We start from the raw sequence: 22,578 nt of genomic DNA, 5'->3' as shown, positions 1-22,578 counted from the left end.
CACAAAAACTAACCTCGAACTCCAACGTGTCTTCGAACTTCAGGTTATTGGCGCTGGAATCCAGGAGACGTGGGGGGAAGATTCCCACAACGCACGACACTGCCTTCCGCAGAACATCCTCGCATGAGGAGGCCGGCAACATGGCCGCCTTGCCGCCCTCCTCCGAGAGTCCCTGCAGACGCCAGTCAAACGCGTGAGAGATTAAACCGTCACGCAAACTCAGGTGGTCATCCTCGCTGCAGCGACTTTTGGCTGGCCATCGAACAAAGACGGTGGTTACCGCATCGCACGGCGCTTTCAGATGCCCTGCTTCTGCTGCCATCTGGAACGCTGATCCTTCCGATATGAGGAAGCCACTGGAGCTATGCACTTTGACATCATCTAGATTGACAAATTAATTTCTTAAGAAGTGATTTTTGTGTTTAGTTTGTTGTCCTTCCCCCGAACCTCCGATGAGCATGGTTGGGTACGTACGAAGCGAAGGATGCTCAACACAAAGACAGACTTACGTACAGATGAGACAGAGGTGAGAGGAGATTCGATATGCGTTTAGGATGCCGGCCGTTGTGGTGCCATCCTACGATCGGCCAATTTGCAGGCACAGATTGGTGAGTCTGCCAAACCACGAGGGATGAGAGGTGGCCCATCGCCCATTCCCTCCCTCTTCCCTCTCCTCGTCCCTCCACTCCATCCCGTCCCTCCCCTGCCGCCCTTCCGTGACCCCCGTGTGCCCTCTGTCACGGTCACTCACTCCTCAACCATCGCGCTGCCCCTTGCCATCTACACCACTCGAATTTTGGGACCGTTTTTAAACTTTGTTATCGAGCGTGCCTTGAGCCGAGGCGCTCTCTGTAAATATCAAATAAGAATCGCCGCATTACGGATTTCGGGGAGGGGGGCTACCGTGGGCCTCTGCGTGTGGGAGCCGCGGGGGGCCGGGGGGCCGCTCAAGCGCAGCACGGCGCCGGCAAAGAGCAGCGCCTTCAGCAGCAGCCGGTGGAGCTCCTCGGCGGGGCCGGGGGAACCGGCGACTTCGCAGCTCAGCTCCACGACGCGCAGCGCCAACTCCGGTGGGACGGCGTCGGCGCCACCAGCCGGGTCGCTGCTCAAATGGGGAGGGGCGGCACCGGTGCATTGGTCACCGTCATCGCCAGGGTGCAAACGCTGGGCTGACGTCATCGCCGTCGTCCTGGTCATCATCACCAACATCGGTCATCACAATCATCCCAACCGTCATCACAAACATCAGTCACCATCACCATTGTCATCGCAGTCATCATTATCGCCACCACCACCATCATCATCATCGTGGCTTGAGATGAAACTCCACGCGTCCGTCAATGACAGTTCTGTGTACGTGGCCTTCTAAGAAAGTTGATAACAACTGTGATTGTGCACGACCACTGCCAACGTGGCAGCAGCAGCATCGCCAGATTATTTATGCCTGCAGCAAGTGCCGATAAAGTGGCGAAACCGGAATGTTTCGCAAAATAGTTATAATTATCTTTACATAGCGTCGGTCATGCATAACTTCATTCCAATCCAATGTCTCCGACACGGCCATTATGACGCCCCCCCCCCCCCAATCCCGTGGGGGGCCACTTAGCGACCTCGACAAACTTACCTCCCTCGGTCAACGCCTCCCACCTTGCTCGTCACGATTTCTAAAACCTTCTGCAGAGCCTGTCCGAGCAAAGAGGAAGACACGCAGGATATCGTCGGTGATGAGCAAATCATCGCGTGAGAAGGAACCAGAGAACACTGGAGGAGAAAACCAACCTTACACAAAGACAAAGATCCCCCAAAGTAGCCTTAACAGACTGTTGGGGCAAGTGCTGTTAGCGAGTAGCACCTATGAAGTCCGTCACGGCAGAGGAGGGGGTGGGCGGCCGGCACCACGCCCGGCCGCCTTTGTCTCCCTAGTGGCGATGTTCACACACCGCACCAGGTACTCATTTGAGGCTGAGTCGACCTAGGGGAGGCCCAGGAGCAATTCATTGGTGTTGGCGGGAATCTAATTAAGGTTGCCGGGTTCGTAGTGCAGCGTAGCGCTAAGCACTGTACTACCGCTCCCCTACACACACGCAGGCAAGAGGAGATACCACTCAGAGATGTGCACAGACGGGCTCACGAAACCGCTTGCTGTACTGCCGGTCCCTGGCCACCTGGCAGCTTGAGAGTGATTGGGAGGTTCAGAGACCTGGGGCGGTCACTTGGCCAACGGGCGCGCCTTCGCTGCTTATTGCAGAGGTTCGCCGTTTGAGCCCAGCGGTCTCCCTGGTCAATATTGCGGTGTGGGTAATAACCCTTTCTCGTCCTGATGACGTTCCCATGACGTGCGTGTACACGTCATCGGAACGGAACCAGAAGCAAAACTGAAATAAGATAACTTTATCGGTACCGAGGCTCCCACAAGGCCATGCGGGAGGGCGCGTGGCACAGTTTGGCGCCGGTTATTGCAGAGTGCCGGCGGTCGCGTCGCTACGGTTCTCTGCGGCGAGTAACGTCTTTAAAAACAACGGCGCTGCTGCTGCACCTCTCTAAATACAATGAACGCCGAGCAGCTCGCTCGCTCCGAGATTTGGCAGTGTGAGCGGGACCCCCAGCCCACAGCTCGCAGACATCTCGGAATGGCAAAGGGTGAATCAAACGACACGACTGCTCATCGTCCGATTCTGAGCGCCGGATCACAAGGGCCCGCAGCGGCGCTGTCGTCGGCACTGCGCGCGACCGAACCTGGCTCTCGGTCTTCTTCTGCTGCTGCTGCTGCTGCCGCTGGTGCTGCTGCTGTGTCAGCGCCCGTAGACGGAAGCAGACGTAGCTCACGACGTCCAGCGGGGGCAGCGGCAGCAACTCGAGCAATTCGGGGACGTTGGAGGGGAAGAGGCAGCTGAGCGTGGCGCGCGGGAGGAGCCGGTCCATGTCGAGAAGATGCTTGAACTCCACGAGCAACTCGATCAGGCGTCTGGCAACGGGCACGGCAAAATTAAAATTACAAATATGCAGCAGCAGGCGTCGTCAGGGTCGGGATCGAACCCACAACCTTCCGTATACCAGGCGAGGTAGTTAACATCTCTCCATCGCGGCGCCCGTGATACTGGCGGAGGGCACACCGCGACATCAGCGGCTTTCGGCCCGCGATGACCTCCCGACCCCGGCACGGCCTCGGATGTCGCGCCGTACCTCTTGGTGTCCCTGTTCCTGTAGACGAGTTTGCGCATGTCGCCGTACGCGACGCCCTGCAGGCCGGCCCACGTCCCCTCCGCGTCGAGGCCCTCGACGCCGGGTGTGAAGGGCGCCGCCCTGCCGCTCACAAAGTGCAGCAGCGGCACGGCCAGCAGCCAATCGGGGAAGCCGGCCTTGGCACAGCTGGAGCAGAGGGCTGTGAGTGACGGCACCAGCCTGGGGGCGCGGGCACGCACACGGGGGGGGGGGGGGGGGGCAGGGGGGGTCAGGGCAGAGTTCTGGGAGGAGATGCTCTCCTCTGCGGCGACGACGCACGGATGACGCTCGCGCGTCCTTGTCTGCTGGCGTATGAGGAGATGTTAACTACCTTGCCTGGTACGCAGGAGGTCGAGGGCTCGATCCCGACCCTGACGCCTTCTGTAATGTGAAGTTTGCGTGTTCTCTCTCTCTGTGGCCGCGTGGATTCGTCTCCGGGTCTTTCAATTTCTCCCTCCACATTTAGAATTTGGGACCAGGTCGCTTCTGAAAAAGAGCTATGTAGCTCAGTGGGCCTTACCTGGTAAAACTAAAAGTTTAGTTTATGTCAATAAGTTTACGTCAATAATAATATAAGAAAGAGGCGCCTTTCACCCGGAGACCATAAGGCACTTGATAAAACCCAACTAAAACAAAGATAAACTATTTTTCATGTTTCTAGGTAAGGCCCACTAAGCTATGTAGCTGACCACAAATGACAGCGCAACAAAGTAGCTTATCTTCAGGAAATTTATAGCAGCCAAATACTCTGAACAAATTAAATAAAAACCGGAGGACCCAAATAAAAATCCACATGATCACAGGGAGAACACGCAAACTCTAAATATACAGCAGGCATCAGGGTCGGGATCGAACCCACGACCTCCTGCGTACCAGGCGAGGTAGTTAACATCTGACCACTGCGGCCTCCTCAACGATGCCCCCGTGTAGGCCTGTCTAGGCTACACGGGGAGATCGTTGTCTGGACCGCCCTGTTCGGCCCCTCGGTGAGTAGGCAGAGGCTTCCGCGGCCCTCGCGCCCAAGTCAAAATCTACGCCACGGGAGCGAGTGACTCGCCAGCTGTTCAGGGAGAGGGCCTGGCAGCGGTCTCTGATGGCGCTCTCGTTCTGGCCGGCGGGCAGAGACAGCATCTGGCAGATGGCCTGCAGCTGGGCGGCGGGAAGGCCGATCTCGTGATCGTGCAGCAGTCGGGCGGCGATCAGCGCCGAGTCCGCCGCGGAGAGAGGCAGGATGCTGGCGGCCGAGTCACGGTCGGTGTGGCTCTTGACGATCTTCACGATGAGATCCGACAACATCTCGTTCACCTGGCAATGCGGGAGGAGGAGGGGGTAGGGGGGGCATACATCACGGTAGAGAATCATTACACAAGTATCAAAGTATTAATAGCTTGGGTTGAGCAGTTATGCAGACTTCAGCCCCTTGCAATACGTAGCAATTTCGTGTTTGAACATCTTAAAACATCCTGTTTTATTGCCAGAAAGGGTAAAACCTATTTACACGTTTTATTCATTTTGATACTGGTTGAGTAACATCGCTGGATGGCACCATGCTGTGGGTGCAGTACCGGCCCTAGAGGGGCACGGCGTGTGGGTGCCGACCGAAGGGGAACGTCGTGTGAGGCCGTGGCACTCTGGCTGACCCGGGAGGACACGTGACCGGTTAAGATAACAGGGGGCCCCCAAGAGGGGGCTGGGGGGTCACGTGATTGGGACTGAGGTCCTCCCAATGGTTCTGAAAGGTGGACGTGGCCGAGGGCGGAGCCGGCCACGCCGCAGAGAATATCAGCCGAGTCCCGAGAGGGATCGTGGTGGTTGTTGTTCATCCCGGGAAAGAAACCCTTCGTCTACGATCTCCCTTCTACGAGTCTTCCAGCACGTGGACCTGGGCAGATGCTGTTGGTCCCGGAGTAACAGTTACGTTATAACTAGTGTAGTTAGCCGGGTGATCACCACCCTAGGTTGTTATTCTGTTAAGGAGAAGTTTTCCCCATGTGCGCTGCCTCCAAAGTCTACGTCTGCGAGTCGGTGAACCCACTACACTGGCAAAAAGGTATCCCATAGATACAAATGTAAGATGATGTTTGTAACGCGCACGGCGTTCTACAGAGACAGAGAGGGTTCGCCAGACACGTGGTAAGGCAGCCGTAACCAGAACATTTCCCAAGCTCTGTGGTCCTATATTGGGATATTGTTTCGTTTGGCCATCACCATTAATATAATTTATTTACAACCCGGCTCAACGTAAATTGAGTTTTCAAGATTGAAAACTAATTTCTTCAGAACTGCTTCTTGTGTTTAGTTTGTTGTCCTTCCCTCGCACCTCGGATTAGCACGGTTGCCTACGTACGCTGCGAAATAAATTCAACATACCATACAAACCCAATCGGAATCTTTATTTATCCTGGAGAAATCCGACGAGCTATGAAGCTCTAAATCACAGATGTCCAGTTGGAGAGGTGGGTCAGAACACAAAGGAACAGGGACAGAGGGAAGCAGGAGGAGGAGGGTAACTACCTGTGCTTTGCCAAACTCCAGATCGACCCAGCGCTTGTGGTACACTTCATGGATCCGGGGGTTACCAAAGCAATGGGTGAACTGCCACAAATGGTTGAAGAAACTCTCCAGATTGTCCGGGGTCCAGGCGCGAAGGTTCCCACAGATCTCCTCCAGGTGCACTCGGCCTGCGCACGACAGAATCAGAATCTCCATTTAGGCTGGAGGAGGAGGAATCCGAAGAGCTATGAAGCTTCTTCTTGGTTCTTTCGGTAAAGTCACGTAGAAGGGAAATAATAAAATAATACAAATAAAACATCATAAAATACAATTCTCACGACGTTTCGGCCACAACGCAAGCAGCCGTCCTCAGGTGAAGAACAGGTCTGTCGGAAAGACAGCGTCTGAATGAACACCACCAAGCTTGGCAGCGTATATTTAAACTGGGTTAGAGGGGGAAGGGCGCCTTGACAAATGAATTTGCATATCAACAGAGGAATTTAGCATATGTATGGAAAATGCAGATATAGGATTAGTCACTACTTGTGGAATGCGTAGGAGGTGGGGGGGGTCTCAAAGTCATATTATGCCCGTGCATTATGTAGGATTAGCAGCAACAAAGGGAGGAGGTAGGGTTAGCAGTAATAGAGGGAAGGGAAAGAAAAAAAAGCTATGAAGCTCTTTGTCACAGATGTCCAGAAGGGGCACCACGGGTCAGCGAGTTACAACAAACGAAGGGTAAAACACCAAACGATGAGAGTACAAAATAGAGAAAAGGTAAGCAGGTCATTATGAATTCGTATAAATAAAGTATACGAGTATAAATCCCTGCCGATTTGTCAACACTGAATGATTACCGCGACATCACGTTTCACGGCACAATTACATTTGTCACAACGCATTGACAATTTAAAAACATATTTTTTTAAACAAATCTATTCTGTGATGAGCAAAGCCCGTCGTAAGAAAACAATTCGCACAGGAAAACATAGGTTTAACAATGCTCTGAGGTGTGCACTGTGTGTTCAAACACTCTAAGCCTTGTGTGTTCTTATTATGATTAGATTAGTTGCTGCATCGCATTCACTACATTTGTGTATTCTTAGGTTTTTTTTTTTTCGGTAAAGTCACGTAGAAAGTAAAATAAAATAAAAACAAAAATCACGACGTTTGTGTATGCCTGTTGCACTTGTTTGATTCTCTGCTTTAATCTCTCTAGTTCAGCAGCTCATGGTTCAGACACTCCTCCTCAAATATAAACATTTGAGGTTTGTCTCCCACCCTCCTCTTGAGGTACCGCCACTTCCTATTCATGCCCCACCCCCTTCCTCTTCAGTCCTCACCCCTTAATCTTTAGTTCCTACCCCTTTCTCTTGAGCCCCGCCCATTTCTGTTGAACTCAATGTCTGATTCTTTCAGCCGACTAGTCTCAGAGAATTGCTCAAGTCAATTCAGAAGAGGAGAGGACTATAATTCCACACGCTGTCATTGCCAAGACTAAAAACACTTTTCCATCAGCCAAATGTCACAGGTAACAAAAAAACCTCCGCACGTGCGTCAATAACACTGTGTGAGTGTGTGTGCGCGTGCGTGCCGCCTTAAAATATTAACAACATATTTAAATAGGCGAAGTGTTGGGCAATGGCCGAGAGGTAGCGTCGTCACAGCTCGGCTTCGGAGGTGGAAAAAACGGCACCGGGAGCCTCTCCGCCGAGCCTCGGCAGGCCGGCTCAGGCTCGGCACGGCCCCGGCACGGCTCGGGTTGTACAAATGGAAAAAAGTAGAGGGACAGGGCGGCCGCGACGAGGATCGGCGACGCCAGCGCGGTGGAGGGTGCCCTACCGGCCAGCCTCTTGCCGTTCTGCACGTCCTTGTTCAGATTGAACTTGTCCTTGAAGAACGCGACCAAGCTGCCGGGCGGCGGCGCGCAGATGACGTCGTCGTACTGATGCCACGAGCCTGCGGGGACGGGACGACGACGCGAGTCAGCCTCCGCCACCCCCAGCCCCTCCCCCGTGCGAGCCCGCTATGAGGGTCAAGGCGCAGCCCTGGAGTTACTCGCTTATGCAAACCGCTGGTGGAAGACCCCCCCCCCCCCCCCGATAACATTTCAATTGCGGAGGATCTGTCTGTGTAGACCTGTCTATGTGGCACTGTCTGTCTGGATCTGTCTGTCTTGACCTGTCTATTTTTTCTCTCTGCACTCTGGGCATCCTCCCACGTGAAAAGAAAAACACTCATTAAAACAAAAAAATAAACTATTTCTATTGGACCAGGTAAGGCTCCCTGAGCTATATAGCTCTTTTTTCCAGAAGCGACCTTGCCACAAATGATAGCTCAACCAAGTGGTTTATCACGTGGAAATTTTTAGCAGCCAAAATACTTTTAACGCATGTTGATTCTTAATGTGGAGGGAAAAACCGGAGGACCCCGAGAAAAATTAACGCGACCACGGGGAGAGAGACACGCAAACTCCAAACATGCAGGCGTCAGGGTCGGGATCGAACCCACGACCTCCTACACACCAGGCGAGGTAGTAAACATTTCACCACCATGGTGCCTCATCATTCCACACTCTCACCTTCTCTAGCCACGTGCATGTACACGTGTGTGTACGCGAAAGCCACGCTGCAGGATCCCCTCTGCCACTATTGCTGTGAAGGCTGTAACGAAGCTCTGTTCTATCTGAGGCTGTGTTACACAAGGGAGGATTTCTCCACAACTCGGGCTGTCGCCTGATGATGCTAGTTGTAATTACGGGCGAAGAGTCGTAATCAAATTGTAAATGTTGTGGATTTAGACTCCAACACACCGGTGTGCTGTACTAGTAACGAATTGGCACATTTTGTTTATGTGACAAACCTTACTAATTGGCTGCGTCGGGTTTAACGACCCATTTATATTTACACCATCTAACCCAATACCTCTACTAATGGATAATGTTGGACACGAAAGCCTCCTACGTGTTAAGCTTACACAAGGGTGTACTCTGCACGCGTCCGTGGCAGACGCTTTGACACCGCTGTTGTCCCAGCCTACGGGTCACAGGAGCAGCGCCCTTACCGTCTTTGGTGCAGTACTCGGGGGGAACAATCATGGAGCGGTTGAGATGCACGTCCTTGGGCTTGTCGTGCTTGTAGATGCACTCGTACTTGGTCTTAGACTCCTTCACCACCACGTATTTGTAGGCGACATTCTTCCCGCTCCGCAAGGTCTCCATGCTCACATCGCAGCACCCCTCCATCAGCAATCCACTCTCCCCGAGATCCCTGCGTGGATGAGACGCGGGAGGGGGGGGGGGACGGACAGACGGACGGGCAGATGGACGCGGCATCAACTGCTCCGGTGAGAGGCGGTGGAGGGGGGGGGGGGCGTTCAAGCACCTTGGCGCTGCACGATGCTGAGATGCAACGCCGCTCAGAGTCCTGGGATTCGAATCTCAAGTACAGAGAGTTGTTGGTGTCAGCCTGGTCACCATTGACCCACGAACAGCACCATAGACTCACATGAAGATCCATAGACATACATGGAGTCCTTTAGACCCTCACAGATAAAGTTGTAATTAAACCGGGTTCTCAAGTTGAAGGTCTCAGCCTGGTCAGCTGTGACTCACGCAGAGCACCGTAGACTTACAATGGAAATCCACGGCCTGACACTGACCACGTTTGGTTAAACTTTGTCTTCAAGTGCAGTGAGTTGATGGTCTCAGTCACCCCTTACTGGACACCTGTGATCCACTAACCCCCTCTGCTGCCTCCACAGTGCTCGATGACCATCGTGCGTGGCCATCACAGCCGCCACATGCGTTTAGATTATTTATATTATTTGGCTGCTCCAAATTTCCAAATAGTGATAAGCCACTTCGTCGCGCTATCATTTGTGGCCTGGTAAATTTTTGTTGTTTAGTGATTTTATTTTTCGATTTAAAGCTTTCGTGACTGCAGGGATTCATCTTCTTGGTTCTTTTGGTAAAGTCACGTAGAATGGAAACAATTAAAATAATAAAATAAAACATAATAAAATAATTCTCACGACGTTTCGGCCACAACGCAAGCAGCCGTCATCAGGTGAAGACCAGGTCTGTCTCCCCGACAGACCTGGTCTTCACCTGATGACAGCGTCTGTCTCCCCGACAGACCTGGTCTTCACCTGATGACGGCTGCTTGCGTTGTGGCCGAAACGTCGTGAGAATTATTTTATTATGTTTTATTTTATTATTTTTATTGTTTCTGTTTAGTGATTTGTTTACATTTCCTATACTTTGCACTCCTGTTGTGTTTTTAAAATGTGTTTGTCGTTGTAAAGTTCTGACCCCGTGCCGCTTCTGGATATCTGTAGAAAAAGAGATTTGTAGCTCATCGGATTGCTCCTGCAGTATAAATAAAGATTCTGATACTCCTCTTTTTTTTTCCAAACGTCGGCAAGGGATCTTTCAAATGTCCTCTGCGAAGAAGACAGATGGCATGGAGCAGCGTTCACGGTCGGAACACCAAGCGGTGTGGTAAGATAAAAGATAGTTGAGTTTGTATATATTTTTTAAGTTATTTGTTTACCACACCTATACTTTGCACTCCTATTGTGTTATTTTTGTATTGTTTGTTGTTGTAATGCGCCCCTAACTGGACACCTGTTTTAAAAAATAACTTCATAGCTCGTCGGATTCCTCCTCCAGTATAAATACAGATCCTGATTGTGATCAACTTTTGCGAATACCTCTTCAAGTGCAGGCGGCCAGCGGAAGTCATCCAATTCCCTGCCAAGTCCTGCGATCGCAGCTCCAGGTGGTTGCGGCTCAGGTCGAAATGAAAATCCTTCGAGAGCACGGCGTGGAAGTGGAGACTCATCTTGGGGCGGCCCTCCTGCCCGCCTTGCCGCCTGCGCTCACCGGCGAGAGACGGGGAGGAGAGAGGGGGGGGAGGAGAATTTTCGAATGGCGGCGCGCGGGACGACGGCGTCAACCTGCGTCAATCTGCGCCACCCCCCATCATCCACTTCGTCTCACGGGATGCTCCACCGCGTCGCAGTGGGAGCGGTGCTACGTCGATTGTTATTGTTGGTTGGTTCGGTGGGGGCAGCGGTGGTGAGATGTTAATGCCGTCGCCTGGTATGCAGGAGGTCGTGGGTTCGATCCCGATCCTGAGGACGCCTGCTATATATTTGGAGTTTGCGTGTGTGTCTTTCTCTCTCTCTCTCTCGCTGTGGTGGCGTGGATTTTTCTCACGGGTTCTCCGTTTTTTCCCTCCCACATTCAGAATCGACGTGCGTTAAAAGTTTTTGGATGCTGCTCTAAATTTCCAAGCGATGGCAAGCCGCTTCGTTGAGCGATCATTTGTGATAGCCATGCCGCTTCTGAAAAACAGCTACTGAACATAGCTCAGTGGGCCTTGCCTGGGAATATAAAATTAAAATGTTTAGCCTGAGCGGTGTTACTCGTACCAAAGATCCACGTTGTCTCTCTCCTGTGGAACTGTCCCACTGGGCCCAGAGCTCGAACTCAGCGGTGTCTGGTGAGAAAATACAGAAAATCACACACACGCGTGTGTATACAGTATGCACAGTGGGGAGCGTTGGCGCAGTGGTTCGTGCACAATGCTACGAACCCAGCAACCCGGGTTCGATTCCCACTGTAAACTAAACGATTAAAACAACCCCCATCACTTATCCCTAGCCCAGCATCATCCTGCTACTGCCAATCCCTGTCCCCGCGCCCCAGCTATGACCAGGCCAAGCACTACTCCTATCACGACCTCTCTCACTACCCCAACCTCTATCACTACCTCTAACACTACCCCAACCTCTATCACTACCCCTATCACTACCCCAACCCCTATTACTACCCCTATCACTACCCCAACCCCTATCACTACCCTTATCACTACCCCTACCCCCTATCACTACCTCTACCTCCTATCACTACCCCAACCCCTATCACTACCCCTACCCCCTATCACTACCTCTACCCCCTATCACTACCCCAACCCCTATCACTACCCCTACCCCCTATCACTACCTCTACCCCCTATCACTACCCCTATCACTACCCCTACCCCCTATCACTACCCCAACCCCTATCACTACCCCTATCACTACCCCAACCCCTATCACTACCTCTACCCCCTATCACTACCCCTATCACTACCCCTATCACTACCCCAACCCCTATCACTACCCCTATCACTACCCCTACCCCCTATCACTACCTCTACCCCCTATCACTACCCCTATCACTACCCCAACCCCTATCACTACCCCTATCACTACCCCTATCACTACCCCTATCACTACCCCTATCACTACCCCTATCACTACGCCTACCACTACCTCTACCCCCTATCACGACCTCTCCCATTATCCCAACCCCTATCACTACCCCTATCACTACCCCAACCCTAATCACTACCCCTATCACTACCCCTATCACTACCTCTAACCCCTATCACTACCTCTATCCCTACCCCTACCCCCTATCACTACCCCTACTCCCTATCCCTACCCCTATCACTACGCCTATCACCACTCCTACCCCAACCCCTCCTTCACCACTCACACCTTGCCCTCCTGTCACTAGAACTACACCACCACTTTTATTAACCACAACCACCACAATAACAGCCCCACTCTTTATCTCAACCGCCAGTCATCCGACGTACAATTCTTTAGTTATCGTAAAGCGCCCTGGACGAAGGCGCTGCCGTACGAATCTCTACAGGATCAGCACAAGTATCACCGAACCACGTACCAGGCGCTCTGTGCGTCCGCCTCCGTCAGCTACCGGGGCCCGGCCACCTGGGGGAAGAACGGCCGGAACTCTCGTCAGGCACCACTCGTGGTGAGGACGAGAGACAGACCGTTTATTATTGTTGTTGTTGTTCTTGTTATCATCGTACGTGTTGATGTTGAGCCTCTTTCACACCGTACGTAGCCAACCATGCTGAGGAGGTGTGGGTGAAGAACAACAATAACAGCTGTTCTAAAAAAACTAGTTTGTCAATCTAGATGATGATTTTAAATTGCATAGCGCCCAATGGCGGCTTCCTAATACCGGAAGAGCGTTCCAGACGGCCACAGAATATATGTCCCCCCCACCCCTAAAAAAGAAAACCTCATAACTGTGAAAAAAAAAAGTTGTATGTTCCAGTGATATGAGTGGTATTTAGAGAGAGAGGAGTGAATGTATTTCTGGTATTTGCATTGCTGGTACTGAGAGAAGGGAATGCGTTTTGTCAACAGGGGTGGGGGGCTGGGTGGTCCGCGGTAATGTTGACATTGGATGAGTGGTCTCACAGGCCAAACAAGTTTTAAAAAACAGTGCTCGACTAGTTTAGAATATGCATAATTACGTTGAACTTCGTTCGCACGGTACATAGACAACCGTGCTTGAGCTCCAAAGTGAAGTGGCGAGCGCCGGTACCTTGAGAGTCGTGGCCAGGCGTGGAGTCGCTACGTTCCGATGATTCCGCAGAGCACGTGGCCCTGTCTTCAAGGTGTGTGACATCGTCAGTAGCTGACGGTGTGGCCTCAGGGTGTGTGACATCATCTGTAGCTGACGGTGTCGCCTCAGGGTGTGTGACATCATCTGTACGTGACGGTGTGGCCTCAGGGTGTGTGACATCGTCAGTACGTGACGGTGTCGCCTCAAGGTGTGTGACGTCAGTAGCTGACGGTGTGGCCTCAGGGTGCGTGACGACATCTGTAGCTGACGGTGAGGTCTCGTTGTCTTCGTGTGATTCTGAGGTCTCCGAAGGCGGTCGCTTCTCTTCGGCAGTTGCTTCACCGGCTGAACACCGTCGCTCACCGCCTAACGCCGCTGGTGAGCTTGCCGGACCGGCCCGTTCGTCCGCCCCACGCGCCGCCGACGGGTCCCCTCGCTCGCCCCCACGTTCGTCGCCCGCCGAACCCAGAGGGTCTCCGGGCCGGCCGTCACGGGACGGCGACGATTCCTCCGGACGGGAACCCTCGTCGCCAACTTCCCAGTGGCCTTGGGAAGTCGTGCGACCTCCTGCGCACGTCGGCGAGCCTCCCGGAGCAGGCGGGTTGACGCCGGGCGCAGGCGCGTCTTCCCCCGGCCGCCCATCGTCACCGGCAAAGGACGTTCCGCCTTCGTCCGTTCGAGGAGTCCCAACGTCCGTCGTGGAGGAGGGGCCACGACCTTCATGAGCTGCTGCCTCGTGACCAGGCTGGTCAGACCTTGTTGCTGTCACATCCGACCGCTCGGCGGCAGCAGGAGCAGCAGCAGGAGCTGCTGCAGCAGCAGGAGCAGCAGCAGGAGCAGCGGCAGCAGCAGTGGCAGCAGGAGCAGCAGGAGCAGCACCAGGACCGGTAGCAGCAGCAGCAGCAGGAGCGGGCGATTTGCTCACATCCCCAAGACTCCGGCCACACTGACTACAGAAGCGGTCTCCGTCGCGCGGCGTGCTTGAGCAGTCGGGGTTGGTGCACCGCATCCTCCAGCCGGCGGAGGCTGTCGCCCGCACCGCCCTTCTGCAGAGAGAGGGAGGGACACGGGGGCATGGGCGCGGATAGCAAGCGAGCGAAGGCGACCTGGCCGATCGGCTGACCGTGCATACTGGACCCAGGCGTACAGCTGAGTGGACAGAGATGTAATCAACTCGCCCCCCCAGTGTTTCACAACTGCCGCGCTGCCAGGAGATGGAATCTAACCGGTGCTCTCTGGATTCCAGGTCAAGTGTGAGCTGCTATGAGCTGCTGACCTCTGGTTTGAAGGTCAAGTGTGAGCTGATATGAACTGGTGATCAAATATACAATATGCATTGTTACGTTTTCCCATGAGTGCGCTCGATCTCGGAAGTTAAGAAGACATGAAGCTGGATAGTAGTTAGATGGGCCACCACCATACATACAATATAAGCTGCACACTGTTTTGTGTCTATAAAATCCATGTGATAATCCACTTGGATGAACTATCATTTGTGGCCAGGTCACTTCTGAAAAAGAATAACTAAAAGTATTATTTGGTTCTTTCGGTTAAGTCACGTCTAAAGATAAAATAATAAATTAAATTAAATAATAGAATACGACGTTTCGATTGCAACACAAGCAATCATCATCAGGTATAATGAAATAGCGACATAAAATCTAACCAGAAAACTATAGACAGACATATTAGCAGACAGATATCACCAAGATACATAGAGAGAGCAACACAGGTAACAGAGAGAGGTGGTCGTCTCTGTGGGGTGGCCTTAAATAGACAGAGGAGGGCGGACGCAGAGAGAGGGAGGGGGGTTAGAGAAAAAATTAGCATATCAATGAGTGGACAACAAAACGTGGTGCTGCAAGTGCGATGACATGGCAAGCAAGCCTGGAAATCAGGAGGACACACTAAAATTAAATAACCTAGCAAAATATCGAAATGTAATGTAATACAACACAGAGGGTCGGTCAACACACAATTAACGCATAGCCTGGTTGATTACGTATTTCAAAGATTGCTAAGTTAGAATTTAAGTGTGAACATTCCAAAGAGAGGACACAGGCAGAGAGAACAAGTAGTCAGAGAGAGAGAAAAAAGAAGATAAGTTTAAAACTTCCCCGTAGAAGTGGTTCAATCTTAATTTTAGAACTTTCGTGACTGCAGGAATTATTATTTGGTTCTTTCGGTTAAGTCACGTCTAAAGATAAAATAATGTGTTGCAACAAGCTTGTGTTGCAATCGAAACGTCGTATTCTATTATTTAATTTAATGTATTATTTTATCTTTAGACGTGACTTAACCGAAAGAACCAAATAATAATTCCTGCAGTCACGAAAGTTCTAAAATTAAAATAACTAAAAGCTTTACCTCGAGTTTTTTTTTTATTTTTAATGGTTTCCTTACCTTTCCTATACTTTGCATCGTTTAGTAAATACAACAAACTAAACACAAAAAGCAGTTTTAAAGAAAAACACGATAGGAAGAATACTCATTGGTTTTTTTCGGTAAAGTTACGTATGTAATAATAAAATAAAATTTAAATTTTTTTTTAATAAATCAAAATAAAATACATTTTAAATTAATTAACTAAAAAGAAATCATGATTTATTTTATTTTGATTTATTTACATTTTATTAAATCAGTGATTTCTTTTAATTTAATTTTGTTTATTTACGTTTTATTTTATGTCTACATACGTGACTTTACCGAAAAAAACAATGAGTATAATTCCTGCAGTCACGAAAGCTTCTATCCTAGACGATATGAATACTTTGCACGATTGTGTGTGTTGTACTGTTTGATGTTGTAACCTCTCTGACCCCCGTGCCCCGACTGGACACCTGTAAAAAAAGAGCTTTATAGCTCATCGGATTACCCCAATATCACCACGGAGATGGATCGATAAACTCTGCTTGTGCACAGGGCCACGACATTGATTTCCCATCGCTTTGGGGAGGCGTTCATACAGCAGTGGATAGAGCACGGCTAGAGAAGATGATGGTGTGACAAAGGTCCCCCGTGTAGCCTCTACCAGACTGTAGGGGCAAGGTGGTGGGTGGCCAGCACCACGCCCGGCCGCCTTTGTCTCCCTAGTGGTGATGTTTCCGACACACCGCACCAGGTACTTCTTTGAGGCTGAGTGGACCTAGGGGAGGGAGGCCCCTAGTTCAACTCACACGATACGTTCACAACGTTGCTTGCATTTTTCGATTTAAAGCTTTCGTGACTGCAGGGATTCATCTTTTTGGTTATTTCGGTAAAGTCATCACGTAGAAGGGAAATAATCAAATTAAAACATAATAAAAATAAATAAAAATTAAATAAAATTATAAAAAACGTTGCTTGTGTATACACAACCGATAACATGAGCAATAAGTTGATTTTTCTTCGTGCGCCACCCACTTTTATTCAGCACATGAAATGTGATTCATTGTGGGGTTAAAGGAATACTTTTCGTACACTTTAGAAAGGCTTGGTTTTTTAAACTTAATTTTGTTAAGACCCTGTAGAGATGACGATGATGGTTCTAGATTTGAAGTTTTCGTGACTGCAAGGATTCATACTATTTGGTTATTTTGGTAAAGTCACGTAGGTAAAAATGTAAAATAAATTAAATCAACTTAGCGAAAGGGGTGTTGTGCTTTCGCTAAGTTGTCCCCACCTGAAGAAGGACGCTTGTGTTGCGCCCGAAACGTCGTCATTTAATTTTATTTTTTACCGACGTGACTTTACCGAAAAAAGCAAAGAGTATGACGATGATGGCTTTGCCTGTCAACCCCTTGCCCCACAAGAGATGAAAGCATGCGCATTGCTACACAACAGCAGTCTACTAAATGAAAGTTTGATGGCATGCATCACGGCTATTACAATAATACAATTTGAATACTCTTAGGTTGTTTCGGTAAAGTCACGTAGGTAAAAAATAAATAATAATAAATAATACAATATATTAGAATTTATTTAATTTTTTCTATTATTTTTGTATTATCATAAAAATAAATAATAGAGAAAAAACTTTATTTCTATTCTTTTTTCTATTATAAAAATGTATAATAAATAATAGAACAAATTATATAAATTATATATTTTTTCTATTACTTATTATTTTTCCTACGTGACTTTACCGAAACAACCTAAGAGTTATGAATCCCTGCAGTCACGAAAGCTTCACATCTACAATTTGAATCTCGCTCACGCCGATTGCAAAGTCGTCAATTGCCACTGACACCACCACGAGACGCACAGGGCGCGTTCTCTAAGTGTCGTGTTTGCGATGATTAAGTGCTGTACTGTATGAAAGAGAGTAACATTGCATATCGCGAGAACGTATTGCACGTGCACAGATTGAGCACTTTAATCTAAATCGTTTATATCAACATCGTTGATTAGAGAATTTTGCCGATAAAAATTATTGATAACTTTGGTGGATTTCATTGTAAAACGACGATCGCGGTTCTCGCCTGCTCACTCAACTTCAGCACAACCATGTTGCCCTCAGCGTACTAGAGGGAATGATAAGACTATATAATTATTGTAGCAACAGTAATCATCATTGTTGCTGTTGTTGGTGTCGAGCTGAGGGAGGAACACAACGGCCGCTTCGGCGCCATGACGGGCGGCGATGTCAACGCGCGCCTCTCATTGGTCAGAGGCCGCCCAGCAACAGCCGCTCTGATTGGACGAAACTTTGCCCGCGAAGCTGGGCGTGGCCATTCGAGATTTTTTCAAAATGGTGGAGGGGTAAACACGTGTTGCATTTCGATTTAAAGCTTTCGTGACTGCAGGGATTCATCGTCTTGGTACTTTCGGTAAAGTCACGTATAAAGATGAAATAATACATTCAAAATGGTGGAGGGGGCAAACCACGTGTTGCATATTAATTGTTAATTAAAATTATGTTTTAAAAACATGAATAGCCGGGATTGGCAGGACCTGGAACGTTTTTGTTTAATTCAATCTTCAAACGTCACACGAGGCGAGTCTGTGTAGACAATATCAGCTCGTTCGGCTTCGTAGATCCGAAGATATTTCTCTCGATCTGTCCGCAGCTTTCGACCCCCTTGATGGCTCCATCCTCTTAACCACTACACGTGCCCCCCTCTACACGTGCCCCCCTCGAGCCCATCCTCTCTTCTCTCAATCTCTTTCCCTTTAAGGCTCTGACCCCCGACCTTTCCCACCACGTCCCAACCTGCCTAATGGCCAACCAAATGTGGATGACACGAAATGTAATTCCCCTTCACCCTTCTAACACCACCGTGCTCGACTCTGCCGCCTCTCCTCCAAACCCCTCCACGTCTTTCATCCCGTTCAGTCCTCATCTTCCTTCGCTTCCAACCGCTACCTCTTTAAATTGCTCACCTTAGTTTTTAAAGCTTTGCATGGACTGACCCCCCCCCCCCCTCTTACCTCTCTCCTCTCATCTTCCTTCTATGCTCCATTGTGCCCACTCCGGTCACAAGCTGTCAATCTTCTTCCTCCTCCACCCTCGCTGCTTGCGCCCTTACACTGGGACACGCTCCCTCTCCACATGCGACTCTCCCCTCGCTGTCCTCTTGTATCACTGCCCACACAGGCGGTCCTCTTTGCTCGACTCCGCCTTGTTTCCTCTTCCGCGACCAGCACCACCCAGCGCCCTGATCGCCTCCTGCCACAGCCTTCAACCCTCGTCACTGCCCCATCCCTCATCTTGCCGTGTTTCACTGGCGTCAGTAAGCATTGGTAAGCGCCTTGGTGAAAGGCGCTTTATAAACACACGGTAGCATACTAAGCGTCAAAGACAACAGGGCAAGCTCAATAAAAGTGTGTCAGAATAATGCAAGTGTGTCAAAAAGGATACAAGAGGCGACGTTTCGGGCAACGGGCCTCCCTTCACAGCACACAGAGAGGCCTAAGGTCGATGAGATCTACATGCTGTGAAGGGCCATTGCTTGAAACGTCTGATTATATATTCATAATAGAGTTTTTGTGAGATCGCGTAGATATGTGTCGTTAAACCCGTCACCACCCTACACAGCCAGTTAGTAACATTTGTCATGTAAACAGAACGTGCTAATTCAGTGTGCAGTCAACATTGCCACTGGGGAGACAAAGGCGGCCGGGCGTGGTGCTGGCCACCCACCCCCTCGTGTGCCGTGCCGGCCGTCATAGGTGCCGCTACTCGCTAACAGCACTTGCCCCGACAGTCTGTTGAGGCTACACGGGGGATCTTTGTCTACATAATGTACAGGGCGGTCCGGATGTCATGTGATGCCCTTTTAAGTATCTAAGACTTAACATTGAAAAGTAAAGTTTATATAATTGGGAGGTCACAAGACATCTGGACCACGCTGTATATGACAGATGTAAGTGACGTTTGCATGATAAAGGTGACCAATTTTGGCGAATCGCCTGAGACACAAAGACGCTGGGGAGGAGAGATATGTGTGTCTACTCGTGCGTGTGTGTACTCTGTGTGTGTACTGTGTGTGTGCACTCTGTGTGTGTGTACTCGTGTGTGTGTACTCTGTGTGTCTGCTCGTGTGTGTACTGTGTGTACTCTGTGTGTGTACTGTGTGTGTACTCTATGTGTACTGTGTGTGTACTGTGTATGTACTGTGTGTGTGTACTCGTGTGTGTACTGTGTGTGTGTACTGTGTGTGTACTCTGTGTGTGTGTACTCTGTGTGTGTGTGATTGTGTGTGTATGTGTGGTTGTGTGTGAGTGTGATTGTGTGTAAGTGGTTGTGTGTGTGATTGTGTGTGTGGTTGTGTGTGTGAGTGTGATTGTGTGTATGTGGTTGTGTGTGTGATTGTGTGTGTGTTAGTGGTGTGTGTGTGAGTGTGATTGTGTGTATGTGGTTGTGTGTGTGATTGTGTGTGTGTTAGTGGTGTGTGTGTTAGCAGTGTGTGTGTTGCAAAGTTACCAGCTGCTGCAGGAGTCGTAGTGCGGTGACCTGCAACTTGTAGGGGGCAACTCACGAGCTGAGACACACACAGACGCTGGGGGGGAGGGGAGTGATGAGTATATGTGTGTGTACTCTGTGTGTGTACCCGTGCGTGTGTGTGTACTCTGTGTGTGTGTTGTGTGTGTACACTGTGTGTGAGTACTCTGTGTGTGTATTGTGTGTGTACCCGTGCGTGTGTGTACTCTGTGTGTGTATTGTGTGTACACTGTGTGTGTACTCTGTGTATTGTGTGTACACTGTGTGTGTGTACTCTGTGTGTGTACCCGTGCGTGTGTACTCTGTGTGAGTACTCTGTGTGTGTGTTGTGTGTGTACACTGTGTGTGGGTACTCTGTGTGTGTATTGTGTGTGTACACTATGTGTGTGTACTCTGTGTGTGTATTGTGTGTACCCGTGCGTGTGTACTCTGTGTATTGTGTGTGTACACTGTGTGTGTACTCTGTGTGTATTGTGTGTACCCGTGCGTGTGTACTCTGTGTATTGTGTGTGTACACTGTGTGTGTACTCTGTGTGTATTGTGTGTACCCGTGCGTGTGTACTCTGTGTATTGTGTGTGTACACTGTGTGTGTGTACTCTGTGTGTGTATTGTGTGTACCCGTGCGTGTGTATTGTGTGTGTACACTGTGTGTGTGTACTCTGTGTGTGTATTATCGTGTGTGTGTGTACTCGTGTGTGTGTGTGTGTACTCTGTGTGTGTACTCTGTGAGTACTCTGTGTGTGTACTCTGTGTGAGTACTGTGTGTGTGAGTCTAACTCTGCACGGGCTCTGTACGAGGAAGTGTGACGAGCACGAAGCGACTGGAAGTCACCGCCCAGGCTGCTGCTGCTGGGAAGTGACCGCCTCGGCTGGGCCGGTCCAGGGCAACTTCCCTAGGTCGACTCAGCCTCAAATGATAGCCTGGTGCTGTGTGTACAAACATCGCCACCAGGGGGAGACAAAGGCGGCCGGGCGTGGTGCTGGCCACCCTCCCCTCTTCGTGTGCCGTGTCGGCCTTCACGGGGGGGGGGGGGGGTCGTTATCTTTCGTGAAGGACGCTACTGGGCAGTGCCAGGCTAGGTGCACATTGGCTGTACTGGGTTGTTGGAGGAAGTCGCCCTCCGGCAACACGGACCCGTGGGACCCGCTGGGTCTGTCCCGTGACCTCCTGCTGCTGCTGCCACCAGCGAGCCGACGACACTTTCACGTGGCAGCCACAAAGTGCACCTAGCCTGGCACGGGCGCCGTGGTGACGTCACCGTCGCTTCGTGGCGAGGTATTGGCGACTGCGAGTAAGAGGCCCGCTCCGCGAAATGTCGCCGATACGGGAACCGAAAGCGACGTTCGACGAAAGAACGCCGTTTGATTTGGTAGAGCGGATAATCCCGACCACGCCCACACACGCTCAGGCCACGCCCCGTAGACCACGCCCCCTCAGCAGGCCACGCCCCTTAGACCACGCCCCTCGGCAGACCACGCCCCCTCATCAGGCCACACCCTCTCTGCAGACCACGCCCCCTCAGTAGGCCACGCCTTCTCGGCAGGCCACGCCCTCTACCACCCTCTCCCACTACGACCTCTCCCCCCACACAAACCAAATCGCTCCCCAAGCGGCGGCGGCGCTGGGGTCACCGCGAGGACTTTCCTGCCCCGTCTCCGACGCTCATTGGCTGAGAGCTCCCGCATCTGCGACGTCGTCGACGACGTCGCAGAAAGACGCCGTTTGGATGATTCTCTCTGGAGGAATCCGATGAGCTATGAAGCGCTTTTCACGAATGTCCAGCAAACTGGGCTTCACTCCCTGCAGGTTCTGAGCGAGTGGGTGAGTGAGTTGGTGGGTGAGTGGGTGAGTTGGTGGGTGAGTGGATGAGTTGGTGAGTTGGTGGGTGGATGAGTTGGTGGGTGAGTGAGTAGGTGAGTTGCTTAGTTGGTGGGTGAGTGGATGAGTCGGTGGGTGAATGGGTGAGTGAGTAGGTGAGTTGGTGGGTGAGTGGGTGAGTAGGTGGGTGAGTGGATTAGTTGGTGGGTGAGTGGGTGAGTGAGTTGGTGGTTGAGTAGGTGGGTGAGTGGATGAGTTGGTGGGTGAGTGAGTAGGTGAGTTGGTGGGTGAGTGGATGAGTAGGTGAGTTGGTGGGTGAGTGGATGAGTGGGTGGGTGAGTTGCTTAGTTGGTGGGTGAGTGGATGAGTTGGTGGGTGAGTGAGTAGGTGAGTTGCTTAGTTGGTGGGTGAGTGGATGAGTTGGTGGGTGAGTAGGTGAGTAGGTGAGTTGGTGGGTGAGTGGATGAGTTGGTGGGTGAGTGGGTGGGTAAGTCAACCTCCGGATCTGCTCGCTACCCAGATGCGGGCAGATCGGACGCATTCCGCCAGATTGCCTTCTCAGCCTCGGCGTGGATATGTACAGCCCTTCTTCTCTGTCACGTCACCAAACATTTCAGCTGCTGCTGCAATCCTGCACGACTCGTTTACAAGTTTCGCCGACCAGCTGATGACATTGGCGGTGCTGAGAG

General features: G+C 50.8%; 1 protein-coding gene across 1 annotated transcript in view; it reads right to left on the bottom strand.

Annotated features, from left to right (window-relative positions):
- Positions 1-18,676, bottom strand: part of LOC144950492 (E3 ubiquitin-protein ligase RNF213-like) — a 75,198-nt gene extending 56,522 nt beyond the window's left edge. Inside the window, 14 exon segments of the mRNA XM_078880630.1 lie at positions 14-172; positions 904-1,102; positions 1,625-1,683; positions 2,737-2,965; positions 3,184-3,402; positions 4,280-4,527; positions 5,737-5,903; positions 7,558-7,674; positions 8,779-8,984; positions 10,429-10,590; positions 11,152-11,219; positions 12,455-12,501; positions 13,127-14,193; positions 18,557-18,676. Coding sequence (XP_078736756.1) covers positions 14-172; positions 904-1,102; positions 1,625-1,683; positions 2,737-2,965; positions 3,184-3,402; positions 4,280-4,527; positions 5,737-5,903; positions 7,558-7,674; positions 8,779-8,984; positions 10,429-10,590; positions 11,152-11,219; positions 12,455-12,501; positions 13,127-14,193; positions 18,557-18,588 — 2,979 coding nt within the window. The 5' untranslated portion in view covers positions 18,589-18,676.
- Between the last annotated feature and the right edge of the window lie 3,902 nt (positions 18,677-22,578).

Source organism: Lampetra fluviatilis, chromosome 58 (genome assembly GCF_964198595.1).
Source record: "Lampetra fluviatilis chromosome 58, kcLamFluv1.1, whole genome shotgun sequence".
NCBI lineage: Eukaryota > Metazoa > Chordata > Hyperoartia > Petromyzontiformes > Petromyzontidae > Lampetra > Lampetra fluviatilis.
This window is presented reverse-complemented; position numbering and strand designations above follow the sequence as displayed.